The following is a 23,474-nucleotide window of genomic DNA, read 5'->3' on the forward strand; positions in this document are numbered from 1 at the left end:
AGGTGCGTGCTGAAGGTGTAATCGGCTGGAACGGCGCCAGCTGCTTGGGAGGTTTCGGACAGGGAAGAGTCGTAGCGGGGCTTGATGATGGTGTGTGCTACTCGCTTGAGGTCGAGGGAAGGATGAGGAAGACCGTTGGGAGGAAGCATAAACAGGTTCGTGACAGGGTGTGTGTAGTCTGCCACGGTTGAGGCGTACTTCTTCCTTCCAACTGTCCATGACAGAACCTTGCCATTCTGGTGGCCAGAGAGCAACGTCATTCCATCGTAGCAGAGAGTGAGCGCATGCGCTGCGCCGCAATCGGCCGATGGCGGTGCCCAGCGATCCTCTGCGGGTGGCTGCGAGGGAGTTGATTGAAGGGAGGGGTCGTGGAGAGGGTTTTGGATGGACTGGTTCTTGTAGAAGTCGATCGACTGGATACTGCCATCTTCGTAGCCGACATAGAAAGCCCGGTCGGCAGGGTCAAGGGCCAGCGACTTCGCATTGGAAGGCAAGAGGAAGGTGCGCAGGAGACGGCCGGTGTGATAATCCCAGGCAATGGCTGTGCTATCATCTGCAGCAGACAGAGCAATGTTGTATCGACCCGCGCTGTGACCCACAGCGATGGCGGTGATGGCGGCGCGGTGGTTGGAGAAGGTACGGATGGGGGAGTTCGGAGGCTGACGATCACGGCCGGATGGAGGTTTCGTAAAGGATAAGAGATCCACTAACGACCAAACATGAATGCTGGCATCGGATGAGCCCGACAGAATGAAGTTGGAATTGGGATCGACCACGAGCGAGGTCACCGGCCGCAGATGCGACGCTGTCGTAGCCACTTGTCGCCCGGTGCATGTCTAGGAAGCACATGCTGTTAGTTTGAAACCATGACGAATGGCTGGCGACGCCATTGGGGCTGTGAATGATTGATTTACCTCCCATAGAATCAAACGTCCCCCTTCAGTTCCCAGAACCAGAACATCGCCGTTCTTGCCCCCGGCGACAGCAATGCTGCGGATGCGCTCCGGGAAAGGAACGGTGGCTTCCTGGTTGCCTTTCTCCCTGCTATACACATGTACAATGGCTTTCTCAGACTGCGCAGCGAACACATGCGACGGGCTTACAGCCAAGCAATTGGCCGCGGTCGAGCTCTTCTTGAAGGTGGAGCGCAGGTTCAGCGTGGGCTGGAATTCATGGACGCAAACTCCCACATCGCGGAGGGTCGCAGACGCTGGCGCTTTGCTGGACGCCAGCGTCGATGCGATGAAACATTCAGAGAGCATGACGAACTGCCACCCCAGAAAGTTCAAATTTGCAGGAGGCAGGGAGAATGCGACAAGCCGTTAATTTTTTTTGGAGAAGGGAAATCGACTAAAATGCCAATAAAATAAAATGAGGAAATCGAGGCTCCAATCGATAACCGGGATGTTTGCATGGTTTGTCTGTCAATGCCCGATAAGGAAGGATTATGCAGGTCTGTATGCATGCTTAGATAATCCCGCACAAGACGATCTATAAACCTTCATTAATTAAGCTTCGTCTCCTTCTCCCTCCAGTTCAGGTTGACGGAGTGATACCCTCGCTGTCCCTGTCTTCAGCTCCCTAGTTCCCCTACTCTCCTTTGTGACTGATTTACCTACTGAAGCTAACACTATCCCTTGGTTGCCACTAGCAAGCCATCCATTATCGGCCATAACACTCCCAGCAGAAGCAGATTTGACTGAGCCACCATCAAGACCGCATCTGGAGATTGAAATTTGCTTGCCTTCCCGTGGTATTCAAGCCCATCATGATACAACTCAAATCTCCGCGGCCGCAGTCAAGCTGGAATTCCTGCACATGCTGCTTAAATAAAATTTCGCCTATCCCTCAATCAACATGAGCCTATCGCCGGCGCCCACAGCAACCCATGCAAGGGGTGTCCCTCTAGGGGCTTCTTCTTTGATTGTCCGGCGCAACGCCTCTACTAACCAGAGAGTCCTGAAATCAGACCGGTGACGTCCTTTGAATGCCCTCTCAAGGCTCCTCCCGCATCCCTCCAACTGCATGTCTCATTCCTTTTGCTAATTAACGAGATCCAAGCACCCTGGGAGACGGACCACCCACGTTGTGCTGTCCCTGCAGGTGGCGCGCATTGAGACTGCTAGCCAATGGCTGTGCACATTGCCTCCGCTCGCCTCTCTCTGGTATGCAAGGACGGTGGGCGTGGTCGCCCTTCACTCTTCGTCTATGTTCCAGAGTGTTAGATGACCCTCTCGAAGGGGGAGAGTACACATGCCCAGTGACTAGTTCCCCCGTCACCGCAAGGCAGTCAAGGGATACCTGGAAACCCATATTGTTATGTAGTATAAGGCCCTGCCGGCCGCTTTCCCGATCAAAATTGATGCTTCTCTTTTCCTCTTCCTTTGCACATTATTATCGAGTAACCATAGGAAAATCGATTATCGCCTGATTGTTACTTACCATTTCTCGTACCAGCCATGTCTTCCACTGACTGCCAGTCAGCCAGGGTGTTCCTAAACCCAAATAGGAACTGTCATCAACATACCATGTCTGCGAACCAGGTCCCAGCGTTCGCACCCAGGAGAGTATCGTCATATAACTCATTAGCTGAAGAAGCCATGATCCAAGGCAACGGACTTGCTGCTCCGCGCTATGCGCCCAATGTTCAGCCCTGGAGGAGACAGCAACAGGCGCAGAGCTCTCTTTCTTTCGTTCCCTCGACCTCTCCTCGGATAGACCAAGCCGAATATACTACAGCTCCGCAGCCACGTCGACCAGTAGAGCGTCCTCCGGTGGTCATGTCGCCATTTCGCTCAGTGCGCAGGATGAAACAACCCTTTCAGCTGCGTCTACCCTCATCTCCATCCCTGGAAAGCATCGCATCAGCTGCAAAGGAAGCCAGATCGTCGCGACAACTGTCCGGAGGTCAAACGCTGCGAGCCTGGCGCTCGGACCAAAACATCAACGTCACCAGCATAGATTCTTTCGGCCTTCTTCCCAGTCCTCCTCTCTCCGATTCTCTGGGCTCACAATCGTCCCCATCATCTGCCTACTTCTCTTCCAAATACGAGTCCGAATCAGACTATGGTCCAGCTACACCGAAAGGTTGCGCCTGTGTGTCTGGAAAAGAATCTTGTGATGACTGTGGTGCTCGAAAGCAGGATGTTCGCCCAACAACCTCGCCGCGCGATGAGACAACCAATGTACATATGGCGCACTCCATATTGGTCAAGCAATGCCGGCCAGCTGAGGCGTCTTTGATCGCAACGTCCCCCAATCCAGAGTGCATGCCATCGCCCGTCCCCTCTGCAGATTCCGAGACATTCGTGGAGCGGAACTTTTCAGGATCGTCGATGGGGTCCCAGAGAAGCAGGTCAGGAACGGTATCTAGTGAGGGAAGCTGGGTTCCCAGCAGTCTCTCCTACTGTGGTGAGTGGCTTCAGGGCGCGCCTGCAGAAACACCTGGCTCCCAGGGCGAGAGGACTCGAGAACAAAGTCGAAGGAAATGCCAGATTGTACAGAAGAGCCCGCCACGGCTGAGGACATCTCCATCTGACAAGCACGAAGTAAGTGTTGGTTATTGATATTCTCATACGATGTACTGACAACCTTCTAGATCTGCACCGTTGCCAGGAAAACAAAGCCCAAATTAGTCGATATCTCGCGTCAGTCATCTCCAGCAATGAGCTATTCGCTTCCAACTCCGCCACAACCGGTACCATCCACCCCGGATCTTGGTCAACAAGAGGTATCGGCTTTCAGTCCGGATACTCCAATGGAGATGTCTGACAGTGGGTATATCACTCATCCGGACTGTCCCTCGCCCGATGACTTGCAGAACGATAAGGATGACGACGACGACTACACTGATGCAGGCTCTATGAGTTCAGAGAGCGTCGGCGAAACAATCGTATGCAGCAAACCGACTCCAGTCCCGCCTGAGCCGAAGTCTCCGCCCAAGTTAGAGCGACCACCAAAGTTTAGCACATCACCCCAGGTCCTAGCATCGCCAGGACGCTCCTCAACCATGTCAGAGAAGGAGGAATTAGAGAAGTGGTGGGATCATGAATGGACTATCGATCAATTGGAGCATTCAGTGAAGGATTTTCCACGAAACATGCTTCGTCTAACTTCTCCCGTCATCATGTTCATCCGTCACAACAATGAACGGGCACTCCTGAAACCCTTCCGCGATATCTTCCCGAACGTCGCGGAGAATCTATTAGGTGGCCTATGTGCCGCTTTGATCGCGCGGAACTATGTTGTATCCTTGGCTTCCAACAACCGAAGGATCAACAATTTCTCGCATCCCTCCCCCGTGTCCCGGCTAGATACAGTACCCGAGAAGGTAGCTACATCGCCAGGGATGCAGTTCAGTCCAGCTACTTCGTCTCGTGTCAAAGAACGCGTCCTCGGATCCCGAAGCATGGAGCTTCGCAAAGAGCTGGACCGAATAGTGGATAATCTGCTCTTTGCTATATGCGGCAAAGCAGACGAGACGCTCAAGTCAGCCGTATTTGTTTTAGCTCAAGTTCTCGAAGCCAAGAACTGAGCAGTCATTCTTTACTTGCCAACATTAGTCTCTGAAGGAGACTGTCAATCACTATAGACACCTTTCCTATCTCTCCTTGTTTATTCTCTCACCCTCTATTTCCTTCTGTTCTTATATCCCAGTCCCGTCTCTGTGACCATATTTTTCCTTACTATATTGGCTAGACCAGATTGCATAGAACCCTGCCTTTCGTTTCAGTGTATTCTATGACCTGTCCTTCACTTACATTTCCTTATCTGTCAAACCACATGCCTGGGGCCTGTTCCCTATTGTATTTCCTACTGGCGATTGAAGTTACATGTACTGCGTGCAGTTAGCCACTAGGGCTAATGTATAATAGCTAGTTGTTTCCCACACAGATTTACATACACAATGGTATTTCCTTTAAATTTTATTCCCTTTTGTTTTTCGAACCATAGTCAACCTAGTAGTCCATTCCATTTACTGTCGTAGAATTAATCAGCCCAGCACACCATCAACACCTCAGGCACCAGCACCAGCTGAGTCATGATCGGGCGGCATCGCAACCGAAACTCCGATGGCTATCAGCGACTTTCCCGCGGAATCCAACTTCCATTTCAACTTCTCCAAAGCACCGCAGCCTGCCTCTCCTCCTCACCTCAAACACACACCATGGCAGCCGCATCAACAAACCGCCTACGGCTTCTCTACACCTCCACGAGGGCCTCCCTCCCTCAATCCACCCCCAGCATCCTCACAACCCGCACCTACGCCACGACCGATTCCTCCACCTCCGCCACCAGCACCCCCAAACCACGCCGCCGCACCGCATTCACAGACAAGCTCAACGCCGGCCCATCCTTCGGGGATTTCGTTTCCGGCAACAACGACAATGCGCCCCTCATCGACCCTTCCGAAGCCTACGCTCTTGAAACCGCTCTCGTCGGCCCCGCCGGCCGCAAAAAGCAAATGACCCGTCTTCCACCCTGGTTGAAAACCCCCATCCCCGACTCCAAGAACTACCAGCGCCTCAAGAAAGACCTGCGCGGCCTGAACCTCCACACTGTCTGCGAGGAAGCCCGCTGCCCCAATATTTCCGACTGCTGGGGCGGCGGCGACAAAGCCGCTGCCACCGCTACCATCATGCTCATGGGCGATACCTGCACCCGCGGTTGCAGTTTCTGCAGTGTTAAAACGAGCCGGAGGCCCGCTGCGCTGGATCCCCATGAGCCGGAGAACACGGCCGAGGCCATCTCCCGCTGGGGGCTGGGATATGTGGTGCTTACAAGTGTGGATCGTGATGATCTTGCGGATGGCGGTGCGCGTCATTTCGCTGAGACGGTGCGCAAGATTAAGTCCAAGGCGCCTAGCACCCTTGTTGAATGTTTGACGGGTGATTACCGTGGTGATTTGGATATGGTGGCGCTGGTGGCGAACTCGGGTTTGGATGTGTATGCGCATAATATTGAGACTGTTGAGGCGCTTACCCCCCGTGTCCGTGATCGCAGGGCTACCTTCAAGCAGAGTATTGCTGTGTTGGAGGCAGCGAAGAAGGCCAACCCAGAGGTTATTACGAAGTCTTCGTTGATGTTGGGACTTGGGGAGACTGAGGAACAGTTGGAGCATGCGCTGGCGCAGTTGCGCGCTGTTGATGTTGATGTCGTTACTTTCGGGCAGTATATGCGTCCGACGAAGAGGCATATGGCTGTGCATGAGTACGTTCATCCGAGATGGTTCGAGCATTGGCAGCGTCGTGCTGAGGAGTTGGGTTTCCTCTACTGTGCTTCTGGACCGTTGGTGCGCAGTTCTTATAAGGCTGGTGAGGCGTTCATTGAGAATGTCTTGAAGAAGAGGCGCGCCGGGGTTAGTGATGCTGTTGCCGAGAAGAAGGTTGCTGCTGCTGTTGATGAGGCTGCTCGTTGAGCTTTAGCATAACCTATTCTCTTCGAGCTTTGTACGATTTCTGTGTTTGTCTTTCGGTCTATTGGCGCAGGGTTGCATTAAATGGGGCTTATACTGTGGTTGTTTCGAGCTTTTGGTTTTTTCAAAACTTTGTCTACTTACGGACGTCATCAACTACTACTTCTACTAGCATTGCTAGGGTTCATTAGCAATTGGCCTGGGATGAGCGGGACGGGCTGGCTGTCTCAATCATTCACTACAGAGTCGTGGATAGAAAAATACTAATTCAACATGTATGCATCCATTTCACATAAAAACAGGTGGACGGGAATATTAACAGCCATCATCATGATTTCGCAGTCGTTCGAATCAATCAAAAATTTGTCCGTACGTATGTAGCCCATCGCCATAGCAGTCGTATGTATTGTGTACCTGCCCGTGTTTGTTCCCTGCCTACTCCGACGCCCGCATGTAACGCTCTCGTGCCCATCGTTCTTAATGCATGTGACTATCTTCCGCTTGGCTTCTGGAATTCTCATGGTTGGGGTAATGAATGGGGTGAGGGAGAAGGGCTGTGGTGGTTTTGGTTTGGGCTTGGTCTGTCTACACATGCCAAATCCAAAACATGGGAGCCAAAGAGAGATAGAAAGAGATAGTATGTGGGGAGAAATGGATAGGGAAATGATATGGGAATGGAACGGAAAGAAAGGAACCTATCCAATGGTGCGCGTGGGAGGACTCCAAAAACGGGTTGGAAATGTAGTAGTAGAGTACGCACCTGGCGACATGCTCGCATGCTTGTCGCCCAGCTGACTAGTGTGTAAGACGCACGTGTTCGTGTCTTTCTGCTGATCACTTGGTCACTGTAATAGATGCTCTGTAGCACGTTTCAACTACGCAATCAGCTCGGAAATGTCATCCTTAGTCAGGCCAAGGAGGTAGAGGACATCTACGAGGCTCTCGCCATTAAGACGGGTCGGTGCCTCGAGCTGCACCTTGCTCTTGGCCCGCCACGCAACACCCAATCCTGCTGCGTGCAGCATAAGCAGATCATTGGCTCCGTCACCAACAGCGACAGTTTGGGAGATAGGAATGCCATGCTCCGCGGCAATCGAGTGAAGAATCGAGCGCTTCTGGTTTGCATCGATGATGGGGTATGTGGGGACCAATTTGCCGGTCAGAGTTTGCGTTGTAGGATCGATCTCGAGCTGGAACAGTCAATTAGTACACAATCAAAACATACAAAACAGTTTCGACGGGTCAGGTGTCGCATCACATACATGGTTGGCATGCGCGTAGTCAAGTCCAAGCTGTTCGGCAAGCCACTCCGCAAGAGGCTGAAAGCCACCACTCAAGACTGCCATTTTGCAGCCGAGGGTCTTCAGTGCCTTACACAGCTCGCGCGCACCTGGAGAGATTGTGATGATGGACTTCAGCTTCTCGAAGACATCCGCAGGAACGCCCTTCAGCAGGCTAACCCGCTCCCGGAGAGATGCGGAGAAGTCCAGCTCGCCGTTCATAGCACGAGCCGTGATTTCCTGCCATCAATATCAGCATATACAGCCCCTTGCCATCATTATTTGAAGAAGGTACGAACCGAAACCTCCTTCTCCACGCCGATGAACTTGGCAATCTCATCGATCACCTCATTCTGAATCAATGTACTGTCCATATCGAACACTACCAACCGCTTGTGCCGACGGAAGATGCTCTCCCGCTGGAGGACAACCTCCACATTCCATTCACGCTCGAATCGCCATATGCTCTCATGCTTCCGCAGGTCCTCAAAGGTGAGGTATTCCGGGTTGGGAGGAGGCGAGAAGGTAACTTCGACGACGCGAGGCTGGTCGTGACGATCCAAGCAGCGATGCGAAGTGTTGGTGCGCTGATACGGGGTCGGAAGGGTTTCGATGATTTGAAGGAAGTTGGTCAGGCAGAGCTGCGATACAAACGGACCGTACAGATGGTCGAGCGGCTCCGGCTCTGGGGCGGGAGGCTCCCGTGGGATCTTCTCAATATCGACCGTCGGGGCGGAACCTACGGGTACCATGGGTGATGGCAGAGTTTGGCCAGATCCGACATGAGGGGAGGAATCGGGGTGCAGATGGGGATGGATAGGATCAGCAGACTTGTAGTAGATCGTAGCGACCAGCTGCTGTGTTCCAGTAGGCAGTTCATTGGTCTGCTGGTTGAAGATGCTGTGGATAATGCCACTGTCGGTCACCTTCTCGGGATCGGGGCTAATGGGATTAGCTTTGACGGACAGCGCAGCAAACGCTGACTCAGGGGAGTTGCCAATCACGTTGCCGATGGTCTGAATGGGGGCAGAGGGTTTGTACTGCTGATGATCCTGGATGAAGGATGCGCTGGACAGGGTCTGTCGCAATACCGGCCGCGTTGGACGGCCGTTGTTGGTGGGGTTGGGCGCTGCCATTGTGCCGGACTAGAGAGTTTTGGCGCAAGAGAGGAGAGTGAGGGGTGCAAGTGCGATTCGGAGGTAGACGGAGATCGATAGCAGAGGGCGAGTATGCAAGCAGCGGATGATCCTCAGCAATCAACGGCGAATCCACCCGGTGGGAACAAACCCTCGACAAGCTGGAGCAGGCGGGAAGAGGAAGGGAGGTACGAGTAGCGTCTAGACAAGTTCAAAACGAGAGAGTCTGGCTTTGAACTCACGGCGAATTTCCCCTGCAGCTCCGATCGGCCGCACGTGGTGGGGGATCCCGTGCCCCTCGGTCACATGAGGCCGAGTAGTTGGATTCACCGCCCGGCAGAACCATGCCAACTTCTTCCCCAGCCAAGATTGAAAGATGGAGATGATGATGATATCAATCTTTGGGGGAAGAGGGGTTCATGGAGCAGAGCAAGCATGCTTCCAACTGCCACCATCGATTTAGTATGACAAATAAGGGTCTATTCTGACTAGTCGCCAAGACAACAACAGCAACACTAATTCTGATTAACTACGTTATCTACAAATGTCTGACTCAAATCAGCCGGGTTTGTTTTCTAAGCAATCCATCTCCTCCAGTCCGAGGCTAATCATCAACTAGACCTGCACCTCTTTGGAACCAGAAAACAGACCGGAACAGGGTTACCATGTCATCATCCAAGATAAGATGGGCAGCGGCTACACGGAATTACCGACCGGATGAACTTTGATGCCCTTCGCCCATGTTCTTCACCGTTCCAACTTCACTGTGGACCATGCTGGATTTATCAGCAATGGCACACTGGCGGCTGTTTCAGCGGCTGAGCTAAGCATATCCGGGTGCGCAGATTCACCAAGGGCGCAAGTATTGCGTGATTTCCCCAGGACATGAGGAAATTAAATTTTTCAGCCCAGTCGCCCGATTGTGCAGGCGGTCACAGACAATGTCGTGATCGAGAACGGCAGAATGAGCCGGCATGTATGAGGGACTGAGGGCAGGAAGAACGGGTGCCCCCGACCCGATGATGTCGTGATTGCCCCTGTCCTGTCTTTCTTTTATATCGGACTGGTCAAGTCATCTCCATTGTGTTCTGTCTACATCATCTCTTGCCTCCCACTTCAGTTCTTGTCCTTCCGTCATCCCTCCAAGTCTAGTCGAGCCATTACATATAGACCCGCTTGCATTTCATCTGCTCGTCCTTGGGATTGACTTGTCTACCATATACCCTGTCATTCGACTCCTCATTCACCATGCCTGCGAAGACGTCTGAGAACTACCCCTCCGCCTATGAGGCTGCCGACCTACGGGACACTGCCACAGACTCTGGCTATGTCAGTGGTGGCTCTAGTGATGACTACTCCCCAGAAATCGTCTTCACGAAGCCTCACTTGAACTTCCTCAACAGACAATTGCAGTTTCTTGAGCCTCAAGGTCAGCATGGGTTGCCCCTCTCACGCGTCTCCAGGCCAAGTTGACTAACATATACGCAGATGTCCTGAGATGGTGTGTGACCTCTCTGCCTCACCTCTACCAGACCACCGCTTTCGGTCTCACCGGTCTCGTGACCCTGGACATGCTCTCCAAGCTGGACGTGCCCCGGCCCCAGATGGTTGATCTCATCTTCCTCGACACCCTCCACCACTTCAAAGAGACCCTGGATCTGGTCGATCGTGTCCGCCAGAAGTATCCTTTGGTCAACATCCATGTCTTCAAGCCCCAGGGCCTGGAGACCGAGGAAGAATTTGCCCAGAAGTACGGTGCCCGTCTCTGGGAGAAGGACGACCAGTTCTACGACTGGGTGGCCAAGGTTGAGCCTGCCCAGCGTGCCTACCGCGAACTCAACGTCCACGCTGTCCTTACTGGACGTCGTCGCAGCCAGGGTGGCAAGCGTGGTGACCTCGATGTCATTGAGGTTGACGAGGCTGGCCTGATCAAGATCAACCCTCTTGCCAACTGGACCTTCGAACAGGTCAAGCAATACGTCCAAGACAACGATGTTCCCTACAACGAGTTGCTCGACCGTGGTTACAAGAGCATTGGTGACTACCACTCCACCCAGCCGGTCAAGGAGAACGAAGATGAGCGGTCTGGTCGCTGGAAGGGCCAGGAGAAGACTGAGTGCGGTATCCACAACCCTCGCTCCAAGTATGCTCAGTTCCTCATGGAAATGGAGCGTAAGCGTCAAGAAGAGGCCCTATCGCAGGCTCTTCAGACGTCCCTGACGACGTCCGCTCAGTAAAGGCCGCTTGTCTTCTTTCTCACCTTGCATCTATAACGGCGTTCTATGACCTGGGAGTTTAATCTGGAGTGGAGTTACATAGCCTTGTTCTTTTTACTTGTTTTAAAAAGGAGACCCCATGGTACGGGGATCGGAGGATTATGTGTTATGACATCTGGGAAATTCTTGAGCAAATGATTCGAATGGGATCAAAAGCCGCCCGTCAATCCTAATCCGAATGGAGTTACTGTACATACAGGGTTGGCGGAGACTGGCAGGGATTTGCAAAAGACGGCTTACAAGCCAAATACATTAATGACTTGCATGATACAAATGATTAGACCTTTTTATTCTATTTTATCCTCATTTTACACAGTAAGCCTCAATAGACCCCTCTCTGTAGACTCGCGGAGAGTAGGACTGTGGGGTGGGGTGTTCCAACTTCAACCCTATCCGATATCGCACCCGACCCAACCGAATGAGGAGTGAATTCGCTACAGTAAATCCGTTGAAGGATTAAAGTTTGCTGGTACGGATGGTTCGGAACTGCTCAGTGATTTTCAGTTAATACTACCTGAATTCTACAATCCTCAACAAATACTTAGCAGACACCACGGGATCTGCCAAGACCATACTATGCTCAGCGCCTCCGGATATAGTGGGCTAGGTTACCCCGGTCTGCCGTTGATGATTGCTTGTTATGCTTATAGACCAACAACAACAGAGCTTTCCCACAAATTTACCTAACATAAATGAAGATAGTATGATTTTTAGAGTTAGTAAATCAAATGCCCCGCTAGACTTCGGGTGCGTGTCAGAACTCAGAAGACTTCCGCGAGTGTAGTAGATGTAATGACCTTGCCTACTTACCTACATCTTTCGTAAGCCTTCATTTACTGGTTCTAGACATCAATTCTTGAATTTACCGGCGAAGGTATTTCATGATATACCCAGGAAAATTGCCAGATGATGAGTGTTAAGCCATCCATTCACTCACTCGCAACCCCCACCTTCCTCGGAAAAAGACTTCGGCATCAATAGTATTTCCGAGATGTGGATGTATTCACTTGTACATAATAGTATCAGCATAATGAAGTCATGTCCTGGCCTACTAGACACATGAAGATGTTTATATTTTAGTCGTGTTTCATTTCAACCTTGGATACGTGACAGGGGAATCATCTTATCTTATCAATCTAATCAGTACAACCTTATCAGCGGCAGACGATGGGATTGTGCGTCTCTCGTGCGAGAGATTCTGGGTTGATTGTTCTGCCCCATTTTCTTTTATGTAAAAGTATGGGGTTGATGTTTAGGTTCTAGATTTGAATAGATTGGAGAATTCCTTGGGGGGAGCGGCTTGCGTGTCAGTCTTTCTCCAGGGAACGTGCATTTTCTCGCTTACTTTTAGCTTGTATTGTTGGACACTGTTGGGAGGGCTGGTTATTTAAAAAAGAGTTAGTGACGGGATCGCAGGCGTTCAGCATTTTCAAAGTCTACTTTCTCCATTTGGGATATAATCTTACCTTCATTTCGCTAAACAGACCCTGATCTGAAGTAAGTTAAGGCTATCAGCCTTGTGGTTCATGCATGACAGTTTTTGTGGCCCGACGTTGCGGTGTAGGGCTATACTAGCTGGTTGCATCATCTACTTCCAATTATCGTCATTCTTGGCTACACCACAAGAAAAGTATGCATACGTTTGCAGAACCCCTCCCGCTCTTTAAGAAAAGCCACATCCCGCGCTCCCGGACCCTGAGACCCTGAACTAAACACAATCACGCCGTGAACAGTTCCACAGCGGACCGATGCAAATCAGATGAGTTCATGGTATGCCATATATGCGTGGAGTGGCTATTCAGTATCACCGTCTGCATGATGTCGGCGGACTAAACACTAGTACAAGGTGTTTGTCATCCGTTCCCCAGGCCATTTCTTATTCGACATGAGCAGCACAGGTCTTCTACTAGGTCAATTGACAGTACTGAGAAAACTTGACTGAGATCTCCGCGGATATTGCGGCTGGCTGAGAAATCAATATCAGATATTGATCTTCTATATTATTCTGCTGTGTTCATGGTGCCAGCAGCAGGTCGCTGTTTAGGGCAAGCGGGTCACCTGAGCGACAGGGCGGAACCGGTGCCAAGAAGGGGCTAGGCCTCGGCTGGCGTAGTCAATCACGCAAGCCGAGCTGGAGATGTCGTGATCCCAGCACGTGATTTTGGAGGCGGCGGTTTTTTTTGAAACGCGGCGAACGACCAGGGAAACGTTGTTTGACTGGTATGTTTCAAACCCGCTTTACCGGCTGGCCTGACATCTACAATCACAATCGGAGGAAAATCTATCTGAGAAATGTCCACGCATGCGATTGACATCTCGCATACGCTGGCGGTTTACTTTAAACGGCAACTATCCTGTTGCCCCCCTGAAAATCATGACTTGTTCTGGGCTCCGTAGACCCAGCGGGGGAAATTATGTGGCTTTCAACATGAGGTTGATGACGACGATGGGGGGGGCAGCGATTATCCCCCGTGGTTACGAGGGCCGCCCCGTATCTCCGAGGAGAGCCCATCCGCCATCGGACGTACCAACGTAGTTCAATTCAAGTATAGAATAGAGGACGCAGCATAAGCGCCCGCCCTTCTAGAAGGCCCTAAAAATAGAGGGCTTATGAGGATAGCATGCTGGAGACGAGCGATGGCGCCATCGCGCTGGGGATGAGCAATTGCGAATGCGACAAGTGTACAGCCTCATCGAGGGGGGGAAGAAGAGAGACGTACGACACAAGAGGCATACGTAGACGCTCTTCGTACCAAGAGTCCGACAGCTCCACCACCTTCGACGAGACCGCAGGACAGATCCCGAATAGTTGATTTGGCTGGAACGGAGAACTTGATGGTCGTTGGAGAAAGCATATTGGTCATCGCTGGAGTCCCTCAATCTCCTGAATTGCTCGAATTGGATCATTGCCTTGGTTGCTCCGCTGTTCCCCTCTTGACCCCTTCCTGAACTTTTTTTCCTTTTCCACTCTTCATAAACTCCATTCTTCCTCCTTCCCCCTCCACTCTCTCTTTTTTCTTTATAATCCTCTGGGACCCTCCAGACCCTTTCCTTTCCTTTCCTTCCTTCTTTTCTCATCACATCTTGCTTGAGTGGAAATCCGTCCCTCATCATCCTTCACAATGGCCAACTCTCCCCACGGTGGTGTCCTCAAGGACCTTCTCGCCCGCGATGCTCCCCGCCACGACCAGCTGGCTGCTGAGGCGGAGATTCTCCCTGCCCTCACTCTCACTGAGCGCCAGCTCTGCGATCTGGAGCTCATCATGAACGGTGGTTTCAGTCCTCTGGAGGGTATGTTGTCAATATTCCACTTCCTCTATCCTGGTTGCCCGCGACTACCCGTCCGCTTGCAACCGCCGCGGGGTGAAATCGTCAGTCTTGGCTAACTCCGGGCGCAGGCTTCATGAACCAGAAGGACTTCGACGGGTATGCTACGATCCCGAAATCCCCACCAATTTTACGCCAGCGGTCCTCGACTAGATACTCGATATGCAGAGAGAGGAACTGTTTAACGGGCGAACTTATTGAGAAACAATTAGCTGACACCGATTTTCGTTCAGTGTTTGCGAGAACTGCCGTCTTGCCGATGGCAACGTTTTCTCCATGCCCATCACCCTCGACGCCTCCCAGAAGACCATCAGCGAGCTCAAGCTCCAGGCCGGCTCTCGTCTCACCCTGCGCGATTTCCGTGATGACCGCAACCTGGCCATCCTGACCATCGACGACATCTACCGCGCCGACAAGTGAGTGGAGCCCTTCTTTACTCTTTCCCTTGTGAATTTTTCCGCACGAATGGGAATCGCGGGATCTCGGCGATCGCTATATCTCTGACTTGAACGGGACGTTCTTGAAACGAGAGATTGGCATCGCCGACCTTGATTTGCCACGGGCGGAGTTCACTAGCCGTCGGGGATTTTGCAGATAGTGGGTCTCGATGACGCGGATGGGCTAACAGTGCGCTTTTCACTCCTAATTTAGGCAAAAGGAAGCCAAGCTGGTCTTTGGCGGAGACCCGGAACACCCTGCCATCAAGTACCTGAACAACACTGTCCAGGAGTTCTACATTGGTGGAAAGATCGAGGCTGTTAACAAGCTCAACCACTACGACTATGTCGCTCTTCGCTGTATGTCATTGCCCGTGCGCAATCCTTGCGATCGCATCCCGATTCATGTACTGACCGCGCGGGCCTCCTAATTAGACACTCCCGCGGAATTGCGTGTCCACTTCGACAAGCTCGGCTGGTCCCGAGTTGTCGCTTTCCAGACTAGGTACGTGTGGCCGACACTAGCTATAGTACAGCTGTTATGATGCGCGCGACCTTACGACTAACGGCGTTCCAGAAACCCCATGCACAGAGCTCACCGTGAGCTGACCGTCCGTGCTGCGCGCGCCCGTCAGGCCAATGTCCTGATCCACCCCGTCGTTGGTCTCACCAAGCCCGGTGACATTGACCACTTCACCCGTGTCCGTGCCTACCAGGCCCTCCTGCCCCGCTACCCCAACGGAATGGCTGTCTTGGGTCTCCTGGGTCTGGCTATGCGTATGGGTGGTCCTCGTGAGGCCATCTGGCACGCTATCATCCGTAAGAACCACGGTGCCACTCACTTCATCGTCGGCCGTGACCACGCCGGTCCCGGTAAGAACTCCAAGGGTGAGGAGTTCTACGGTCCTTACGATGCTCAGCACGCCGTTGAGAAGTACAAGGACGAGCTCGGCATTGAGGTCGTCGAGTTCCAGCAGGTCACCTACCTGCCCGACACCGACGAGTACCGCCCGAAGGACGAGGTCCCCGCTGGTGTCAAGACCCTCGACATCTCCGGTACCGAGCTCCGCAAGCGCCTCCGCACCGGTGCTCACATTCCTGAGTGGTTCTCCTACCCCGAGGTCGTCAAGATCCTGCGTGAATCCAACCCCCCTCGTGCTTCCCAGGGTTTCACCATCTTCCTTACTGGTTACATGAACTCCGGCAAGGACGCCATTGCTCGTGCCCTGCAGGTCACCCTGAACCAGCAGGGTGGACGCTCCGTCACTCTGTTGCTTGGTGACACCGTCCGCCACGAGCTCTCCTCCGAGCTGGGCTTCAGCCGTGAGGACCGCCACACCAACATCCAGCGCATTGCCTTCGTGGCCGGTGAGCTCACCCGTGCCGGTGCTGCCGTCATCGCTGCCCCCATTGCTCCCTACGAGGAGTCCCGCAAGGCTGCCCGTGAGGCCGTCGCTGGCTCCGGCGGCAACTTCTTCCTTGTTCACGTTGCTACTCCTCTGGAGCACTGCGAGAAGACCGACAAGCGCGGCATCTACGCCAAGGCCCGCCGTGGCGAGATCAAGGGCTTCACTGGTGTTGATGATCCTTATGAGGCTCCTGCTAACGCCGATCTCACTGTGGATGTCTCCAAGCAGAGCGTCCGCAGCATTGTCCACGAGATCATCCTCATGCTCGAGAGCGAGGGCTACTTTGACCGCAACTAGATTAGCGTAGGCGCTTGGGAAAATATTGGATTTTATTTTGCGTGATACAGGTCGGATTTCGGAACCCTGGGAGGTTTTAGAGGATCTATTGCTCTATAGAGAGATTTGGAAATAATATTTGATTCCCCAATACAACTTTCGGAACTTGTATATTTAAGAGCGTTTTTTTTTCCTTCGTGGTGTCTTTTGTAGTGTCTGTCTCCTTTAGGCTAATTCTGCCTGTTTCGCACAACTTGGGTTCAGACGGGCCGTCCTGCAAACTATGCAAACATGCACCTGACCTGGGCTGTTCTTCCGTCGACGACATCGTGACCCGTTTTCTAGCACCAGCAGGTCTGCGACAAGCATCACAGAATGCTACCCCATCGCGCCCCAATGCCTCGAATACCGGGGTCTGGTCGCTTGCTGCGGCCTCCCATTCTACGCAGCGCCCGCCATCCTTCTCGCCCTTTCACCCAACAATCCCGTCGACAAGTCATCTCCCCGCCTTTGGGTCGGCCTCAGCTACCTTTCCTCACATCCCCGGCAGGCAGTCGGCCTCTTCCGCCCTTATCCTTACATCTCCGACAACACTTTGCACGACTGGTATCGACCGAGAGCCGTGACTACTATAGGCGACGCATCTCCAATGGACTCAAAATCGGTCTTTCGTTCTACGCCATCTTGGTGCTGTTCCAGGTGATGAAGTTGGGCGTATACCAGGAGGACATTGAACACAAGTGGCCGACACCGCCGGAATGGTCCTGGAAGAGTCGGTGGTGCTTGCGCTCGGCACAGGCACTGCAGCATCCCGAGCAGATCGGCAAGCTCATGACCAATTGGCCCATGGTTGCGGGATACCTAAAAGATCTGCTGGAGCGGCTTGAGGACCCGGAAGGAGAAGGAAAGGGCATTATGGAGCAAGAAGACGGGGGATTTTTGGTCGAAGGTGTTGGGAAAATGGGATATGACATCTCTGCGAAGAGTGAGCCGTGGAGACGGGGCTACTTCCAAGCTCTGATGGGAGCTGCAAAGGCCGCCGAGAGTCTCGAGGGCTGGATGACCGATCGCAAACAGCGTATCTCTGCTCCTGCGGAGTATGTCGTTGGTCCCTCGAACCCTCGCCCCAGGCCGATGCCCGCTGGACAAAAAGCTCCTCTCGAGGAGAACTGCGAGGCTGCTTCTTCTAGTCCGGAGAGCTTTTACATGAAGATCTTGACTACGCGGGGCTTCAACACGAGACAAAAGGTGGAAGCGGCGCTTTCTTATGCCGACTGGCTCGATTACAAGGGATTGAAGAGTACTTCGCGCGACATGTACAGCTGGGCTATGGATATCGCGGCCGCCGGATCGTCCGTGGATGCCACCAAAGTCGTGGATCTGAAGACAGGCGTCTTGAAGAACGACGGCAAGTTGCTGCCATCTGAGAATATCATTCGTGTGTCCACAGCGCTCGCGGTTCACCACGCCAAACAGGGTGACTTGTCCAATGCGCTGTCCATCTTCACCTCCGTGCTGAAGGCCCGCCGGTCCCTTCCTGCAGCCTCATCCGATACAGCGCTCCCATACTTCCCCTCTCGCGCACCCTCGGGCAATGACCCCTTCCGCGCCCTGTTTAACTCTCTCAAAACCGTCCTCGTACCCGTTAAATACCCGCCTCCTCAACCGTCCGGTGACGAACCACCTCAACGAACTCCCACCTCCGTCTGCGACGAAGCCGGCCTCATGACCTATATTGGTGAGATTATCTACGCCTCCTCCTCCAAGGAAGGCGGCCTAGCATGGACCCGCGACGCAGTGGACTTGGCCGAGGCCACCATCTTCGAGCTCGGCACCTCCGAAGAGCTCCGCGAGCCTCGCGACCGCTGCGCAGACTGTCTGCGCGTTGGCATCGGAAACTGGAAGACCATGGTGTCCCAGCTGATCAAGCAAGCTGAAAAGGATGAGCAAGAGACTATTGAAAAGGCCAAAAAGGCCTGGTATGGAGGCCAGAAGCAAATTGAGGCCAAGACTCTCGAAAGAAAGAGATGGGAAGCCGAACGTTTGATCCTCGATGACCGGACGCGGAGACTTCGCGACTTTGTGGACGACGATACGGCCTTGAAGGGAATTGCGCCGAATAGTTCGTTGTTCACTTAGGCTATACTGTCTCCTTTCATGTCTGCATCTTGTGTGTGGTTTGGTGTCATTTTGTCAATGCATGGAATCGCGGAGTTGAGGCGAGGAAAATTACCATCTATCTATCTATCTACTGTCATGAATAAGCGCTATGGGTTGTCAGGGATGGAATAATTTCTCTTCTCTGTGTAAAATAACTTTGAAGTTTACTTTTAAAATATAAAACCCGGTCATCTCGTTCTTAATTCTCTATAGTACATATACACTATCCAAGGTCACATGGAAACCTAGACCCCCTCGACCCATCGAATGTTGACCTGAAAAGGTTTACTGCCTTTTCGATATCTTATTTATTTTATGTTACCTTGAACAGTCAATAGTGTGTACAAACTATCACAACAACAGGTTGTGTAGTGTAATGGTCATCACTCTGGATTCTGATTCCAGCAATCCCGGTTCGATCCCGGGCACGACCTTTTTTGCTATCCTTAGGATATTATATCAATATAATCTCCACTGTGCGAGTCACACCTATCAATTATGCCTGTGTTTTTTTTTAAATTTTTTTGTCGTTTTTTTCTCACTTTACCGGTTGATTGGTTGTCTATGTCAATCACTTGTAAACATGATTTCAAGAGATTATCTAGGGCAATGAGGTGCAACTACTACCGGCGCGAATTGGTCTATACAGTTACTGCTATTGTCTAACAATTTGGCTGTATCGGGGAAAGGCATGGATGGTAATGTGTCTTGAGTTGATGGTTTGGTCCAATTACTATGATGTGGGAGATGTTGGTATGAGCTGGCGAGGTTTTATATAATGGGCAATTGTCTTGATCGTTGTCAGATCAAGGTACGCTAACCACGATGATTCTAACTGCAACATAATCCGGACCCTGGCTTTTCAACAAAACCATACATACTATTCGGCACTTAGAGTTGGAAGTAGAGTGTATTTACACGTACAAGGCTACCACCACATGCCGCAAATGCCAAGTCAAGATTCTGGAATATATACTAGATTAAATTAAAAAATACAACAGCAGCCCCCCTGCAAGAGAAAATGGTATCCTAGTCACCGCCGACAACACTTCCACTGGGTAATGTTATCTCAAAGTCGTCAAAGTTCAAAGTGTAATTGCCTATCACGCCGGAGGGAGTGAGGTCGATGGTGAAGCTGTGGCTCTTCGTGTCCGAATAATCATCAGAAAGGTAGGATTGGATATTGCTTTCTGAGAACTCGGCCGCGGAGAGGGTACCAGTTTCTTCTAGGATGTAGAGAATAACGACACGGGCAAAATCAAGGACTTCTGATGTGACGGTTGTCGAATTGGAGGACGAAGAAGTAGTGGTCGTCGTCGTACTTGAACTAGACGTTGAAGTTTGCGTGGCTGAGGACTCTTGGCTTGTTTTGGTTGCTGTTGCGGTTGCCGTTCCTGTGCTACTTGGTGGGTCACCATCAAAGACGATACCGTGCGCTGTAGCGACAGAGTCGCGGGCTGCAAGAGCTTGTGTGGGAGTACGTTCTGATAAAGCTTGGCTGGGATGGTGCTCGAGGTTGGCTAGCAGGTGATCGGAGATTGAGGGCTCCCCCAGGGACGGGTCAGACAGAGCACGGCGGGCTTTGCTGCTGCTTGTTGATACGCTAGAGAACGAAATAAGGGTGTTTTCCGTCGTGCAGGACACATTGCTCTGGCTGAATAGGGCCATGATCGTCACAGCATCAAGAGGGATACTGTAGTTTTGCTGCGCGTACTCAAAGAGACGAGGAAGCTCGCTGCCCATGGTGGCGTTCTTACCATCGACTTCAGTTGTGACGCAGCTGGCATCACCAGAGATCGTACAGCGAGATCCGGTATAGCCGTTGGCGCAAACGCAGGAGCAAACGCTGCCGCTCGAGACACTGACGCCACCGTTTTCACATGGGTTGGTCTTTGCGCAGCTCGTACCACTCGACTTATGGCGCACCACGAGCAGACCAACGGGGATGAGGATGGCGGCCAGGATGACAATGATGATCACGACGCAAATAAGAGCAAACAGCCATGGTGGCAGCCCGCAGCATCGGCGCGGTTGTTTTGGTGCAGCCTTCTCTTGATCTCCATCTGCTCGCGGTGGTTCATTGGAGTGTATCTGATGCAGTGTGGACCTTCTGAAGAAGAAAGGCCAAGACGAGTGACCGCCTTCGGGGGTCGCAGCAGGCGGGGGAAACGAGGCCAAAATGCTCTTGATTGATCCTGACTTGCGTTTGGCGTCATCTGTAAACACTGATTAGCCGTTGTCGCTGAACTGATAATGGCACCCATGGTCAAACTTACATTGGAACCTGGAACCACCACCGCCATTCAGTAGATCGTTTCGACTCGCAGTCCGGCCATGCTCTAGATTCGATGCAAGTCTTGTCGCACGTCGAATGAGGTCGGGCAAACTCGTAAGGCTCCCTCGGGCCTCTGCGTCACGAACAGCACTCATGTTGAGACGCGGAGGCCGGCGGCCACCTGGTCGTTTGTCGCTCATTGTTGGCGCAGCCCTGGGAAGGGCTCCGACCTCCTTTTCCAAACCTCCATTGTCAACGTATGGACGAGCCAAGGCAGGATGTTGAGTGCTGAGATCCAAGACGATTGGTGCTTTCTCCAGGTTGAAGTGCGCAGACCCAGTTGAGCTGGACGACATAGAATCTCTCCGATCAGGCCCTATAGATATTTCTTTCAGTATAAACTCCGTGCCCGTAGTCCCGGACGTAGTCGGTCTGGCAGACACAGGGGTCCTCTCTGAGGGCGGTACTGGCGAGCTAGCATTGGATTTTTGAATTGTGCGTAAGGAAGGTTTTCCTCTAGTCCCGACGCTGGCTTGCCTGAGAAGCGTAGCCGTAGCTACTCCGGCTTGGTGAGTAGAATGTCTAGACACATCATCGTCAGATTCGCCGTCTAGATACGTCCCCAAGATTTCCGATTCTGCCTGTCCTGAGTACCAGCTAGGTGGATACGGCTGTGCAGAGCCGTATTGATCTTGCGAAATGGTTGGGCTGTCGGGTAACTCCTCTGGAATAGGCGAAACAGATGAGGCGCGGTTTCCTCCCGGTCGCGCCACAGGCACTGGAGGAGCGAGGCTAGCGGTCTTTTTCGGAGCGGCTCCTGGCGCAACACGCTGCTGTGGGGGAAGCGGATGAGGAACTGAGGGAAGTTCGGTGATCGACGAGACAGTGGAAACTCCCGACTGTCGAAAGAGGTCGTCTGTGGCGACGGAAACGCGAGGTGTTGAACCTGCAACACTGTCTGGGCTAGGCGGCCGAGGGATGGGGATCCTGATGGCGGGACGCGGGCCTGGCGGGATTGGGAATGGCTGGGAAAAGGAGGGGACTGGACGTTTGATGTTCAACGGGCTAGGTGCTGGTGGGACGTCGGACATGCTTCTCTCCGAGTAGACGGAAGGGGACGGGCAATCCGGACGAGGTGGGCGCACTGGCGGAGGCCCTTTCGGAACGACCAAGGTTGCTTGAGGGTTGGCCATATTCGGCGGCAGAGGGGCGTTGTCGGGCAGAGGCCATTGTGTCATATGGGCTGGATTGATGCGAAATGAAGGCGCTGGTTCCTCTGGCGCTCTCTCAGGACGCTTTCCAGCCTGAAGCATCTCCCGCGCTCGCTTGACTGATCCTTTTCGCGCAACGTCCCCATCTTGCTGGGGCCCGGAGCCTGTCTTTTCAGCTTGAGGATCCATGTGATAACAGTGCTAGGTTGTAGAGCTTCTAGCAGTCATGGGATACTTTTGCACAATACGGGAGTAAGGCCGGCCAGCGCATAGGATGGGAGTCGGTACAACTTTTGGTAGTGGAGATATCTTTTCTTCGACACCAAAGAGCTGGTCGATGAGCGAAATCCAGCTCGACTGGGTATGAGACGAAAGTCAAAAGCAGATGCAGGAAGATAGCAAAACAAATCCGAGATAAGCCAATTGTTTGAAACTGTCGGACACCGTGCAACAGTCTAGGCTTAAAGCAATGGGCTCAGAATTCAATCAAAGGAAAGTGGTTGACAACAAGAGTTGCAATGGCACTCAATGCCTCTGGAGGGAATGAGTAAGTCGATGCTACAATCTCAGACATCGTAGAATGTCAGATCAGAAGCTTGCATACCGCACAGGAGAAATAAAAGGGTCTTTTGTTCAAAAGAAGAATGAAGGAAGATTGACCCAGGTCAAGGAAGTATAATATCAGACCCCCCAAAGTCTCAGCGAAAGCTTTGGCTGTCCGTGAAACCCCTGAGCGCATAGTTAGACACTTGTTAGTTACACCGGACCACTGGGGAAAAGCAATGTTTTCGGACTTACGGAGTCATAAAACAGAAAAAAGAATGACAGGGAGAATAGAAAGAAAGAGCTTCTAGCCCTTACTTTGGGGAAAGGAGCGAACGACTGGAAAGCAGAAAGAAAGAGAACAACCCCAGTGTCGCGTCAAAACAGACTCAGACTCAGTCCTTTGGGCGATAACGCCTCACACGGTTGGGAAAGCAAGGCCAAGGGTTTTCCAGCACCCGACGAACCAAAAGTCAGACGTTGATATTAAAGTGCTTCATTTCCGTCCTATGCGCGGGCATTAGGACCGGATAAGGGCGCAGACGTTTTAGAGTCGGACCAGTTCAGTCGCAAGTGGAGTTGATCCAGCGCCAATAGCGCGGGGACAGGCACGGAAAGCCGTTTGTGATAATGCTGGCTACTATTAAGAGACTCGGCGCGCGAAACCCAGCCTCCACGTAAACAATGCATTTAAGAGGTGGTTGACCAGCCAGACATCCTGAGCTGAAG

At 52.4% G+C, this 23,474-nt stretch overlaps 8 protein-coding genes and 1 non-coding gene across 9 annotated transcripts, besides 2 other annotated features; 6 read left to right on the forward strand and 3 right to left on the reverse strand.

The window, feature by feature from the left end:
* On the reverse strand, positions 1–1,262 carry An11g09740 (uncharacterized protein; the record flags this gene model as incomplete). The annotated part of the gene is made up of 2 exons (XM_001394895.3): positions 1–836; positions 915–1,262. Coding segments are annotated over 2 exons (1,184 nt in total), but the record flags the coding sequence as incomplete, so codon positions are not given.
* A 1,197-nt stretch (positions 1,263–2,459) lies between these two features.
* An11g09750 (uncharacterized protein) lies at positions 2,460–4,534 on the forward strand (the record flags this gene model as incomplete). Its single annotated transcript, XM_001394896.1, has 2 exons — positions 2,460–3,548; positions 3,599–4,534. 2 exons carry the CDS (start codon positions 2,460–2,462, stop codon positions 4,532–4,534), a joined length of 2,025 nt encoding a protein of 674 aa, XP_001394933.1.
* A 633-nt stretch (positions 4,535–5,167) lies between these two features.
* An11g09760 (uncharacterized protein) lies at positions 5,168–6,418 on the forward strand (the record flags this gene model as incomplete). The annotated part of the gene is made up of 1 exon (XM_001394897.3): positions 5,168–6,418. One exon carries the CDS (start codon positions 5,168–5,170, stop codon positions 6,416–6,418), a length of 1,251 nt encoding a protein of 416 aa, XP_001394934.1.
* Positions 6,419–7,290: 872 nt separating this feature from the next.
* Positions 7,291–8,831, reverse strand: An11g09770 (uncharacterized protein; the record flags this gene model as incomplete). Its single annotated transcript, XM_001394898.3, has 3 exons — positions 7,291–7,605; positions 7,678–7,935; positions 7,995–8,831. The coding sequence occupies 3 exons, from the start codon at positions 8,829–8,831 to the stop codon at positions 7,291–7,293; spliced, it is 1,410 nt and encodes a 469-aa protein (XP_001394935.1).
* Positions 8,832–9,375: 544 nt separating this feature from the next.
* Positions 9,376–9,397: a sequence feature (Short protein (An11g09775, CAK97062.1) was converted to a misc_feature.).
* A 53-nt stretch (positions 9,398–9,450) lies between these two features.
* Positions 9,451–9,515: a sequence feature (Short protein (An11g09775, CAK97062.1) was converted to a misc_feature.).
* Positions 9,516–10,079: 564 nt separating this feature from the next.
* Positions 10,080–11,068, forward strand: An11g09780 (uncharacterized protein; the record flags this gene model as incomplete). Its single annotated transcript, XM_001394900.3, has 2 exons — positions 10,080–10,260; positions 10,320–11,068. The coding sequence occupies 2 exons, from the start codon at positions 10,080–10,082 to the stop codon at positions 11,066–11,068; spliced, it is 930 nt and encodes a 309-aa protein (XP_001394937.1).
* Positions 11,069–14,229: 3,161 nt separating this feature from the next.
* An11g09790 (uncharacterized protein) lies at positions 14,230–16,577 on the forward strand (the record flags this gene model as incomplete). The annotated part of the gene is made up of 6 exons (XM_001394901.3): positions 14,230–14,398; positions 14,506–14,533; positions 14,668–14,850; positions 15,086–15,231; positions 15,307–15,376; positions 15,449–16,577. The coding sequence occupies 6 exons, from the start codon at positions 14,230–14,232 to the stop codon at positions 16,575–16,577; spliced, it is 1,725 nt and encodes a 574-aa protein (XP_001394938.1).
* Positions 16,578–16,952: 375 nt separating this feature from the next.
* Positions 16,953–18,695, forward strand: An11g09800 (hypothetical protein; the record flags this gene model as incomplete). The annotated part of the gene is made up of 1 exon (XM_001394902.3): positions 16,953–18,695. One exon carries the CDS (start codon positions 16,953–16,955, stop codon positions 18,693–18,695), a length of 1,743 nt encoding a protein of 580 aa, XP_001394939.3.
* A 383-nt stretch (positions 18,696–19,078) lies between these two features.
* Positions 19,079–19,150, forward strand: tRNA-Gln (CTG). The gene has a single exon. It is a non-coding gene; the product is annotated as a tRNA-Gln (tRNA).
* A 595-nt stretch (positions 19,151–19,745) lies between these two features.
* On the reverse strand, positions 19,746–22,391 carry An11g09820 (uncharacterized protein; the record flags this gene model as incomplete). The annotated part of the gene is made up of 2 exons (XM_001394903.3): positions 19,746–20,932; positions 20,993–22,391. The coding sequence occupies 2 exons, from the start codon at positions 22,389–22,391 to the stop codon at positions 19,746–19,748; spliced, it is 2,586 nt and encodes an 861-aa protein (XP_001394940.1).
* Positions 22,392–23,474: the final 1,083 nt, after the last annotated feature.

Source organism: Aspergillus niger (assembly GCF_000002855.4).
Source record: "Aspergillus niger supercontig An11".
Taxonomy (NCBI): Eukaryota; Fungi; Ascomycota; class Eurotiomycetes; order Eurotiales; family Aspergillaceae; genus Aspergillus; species Aspergillus niger.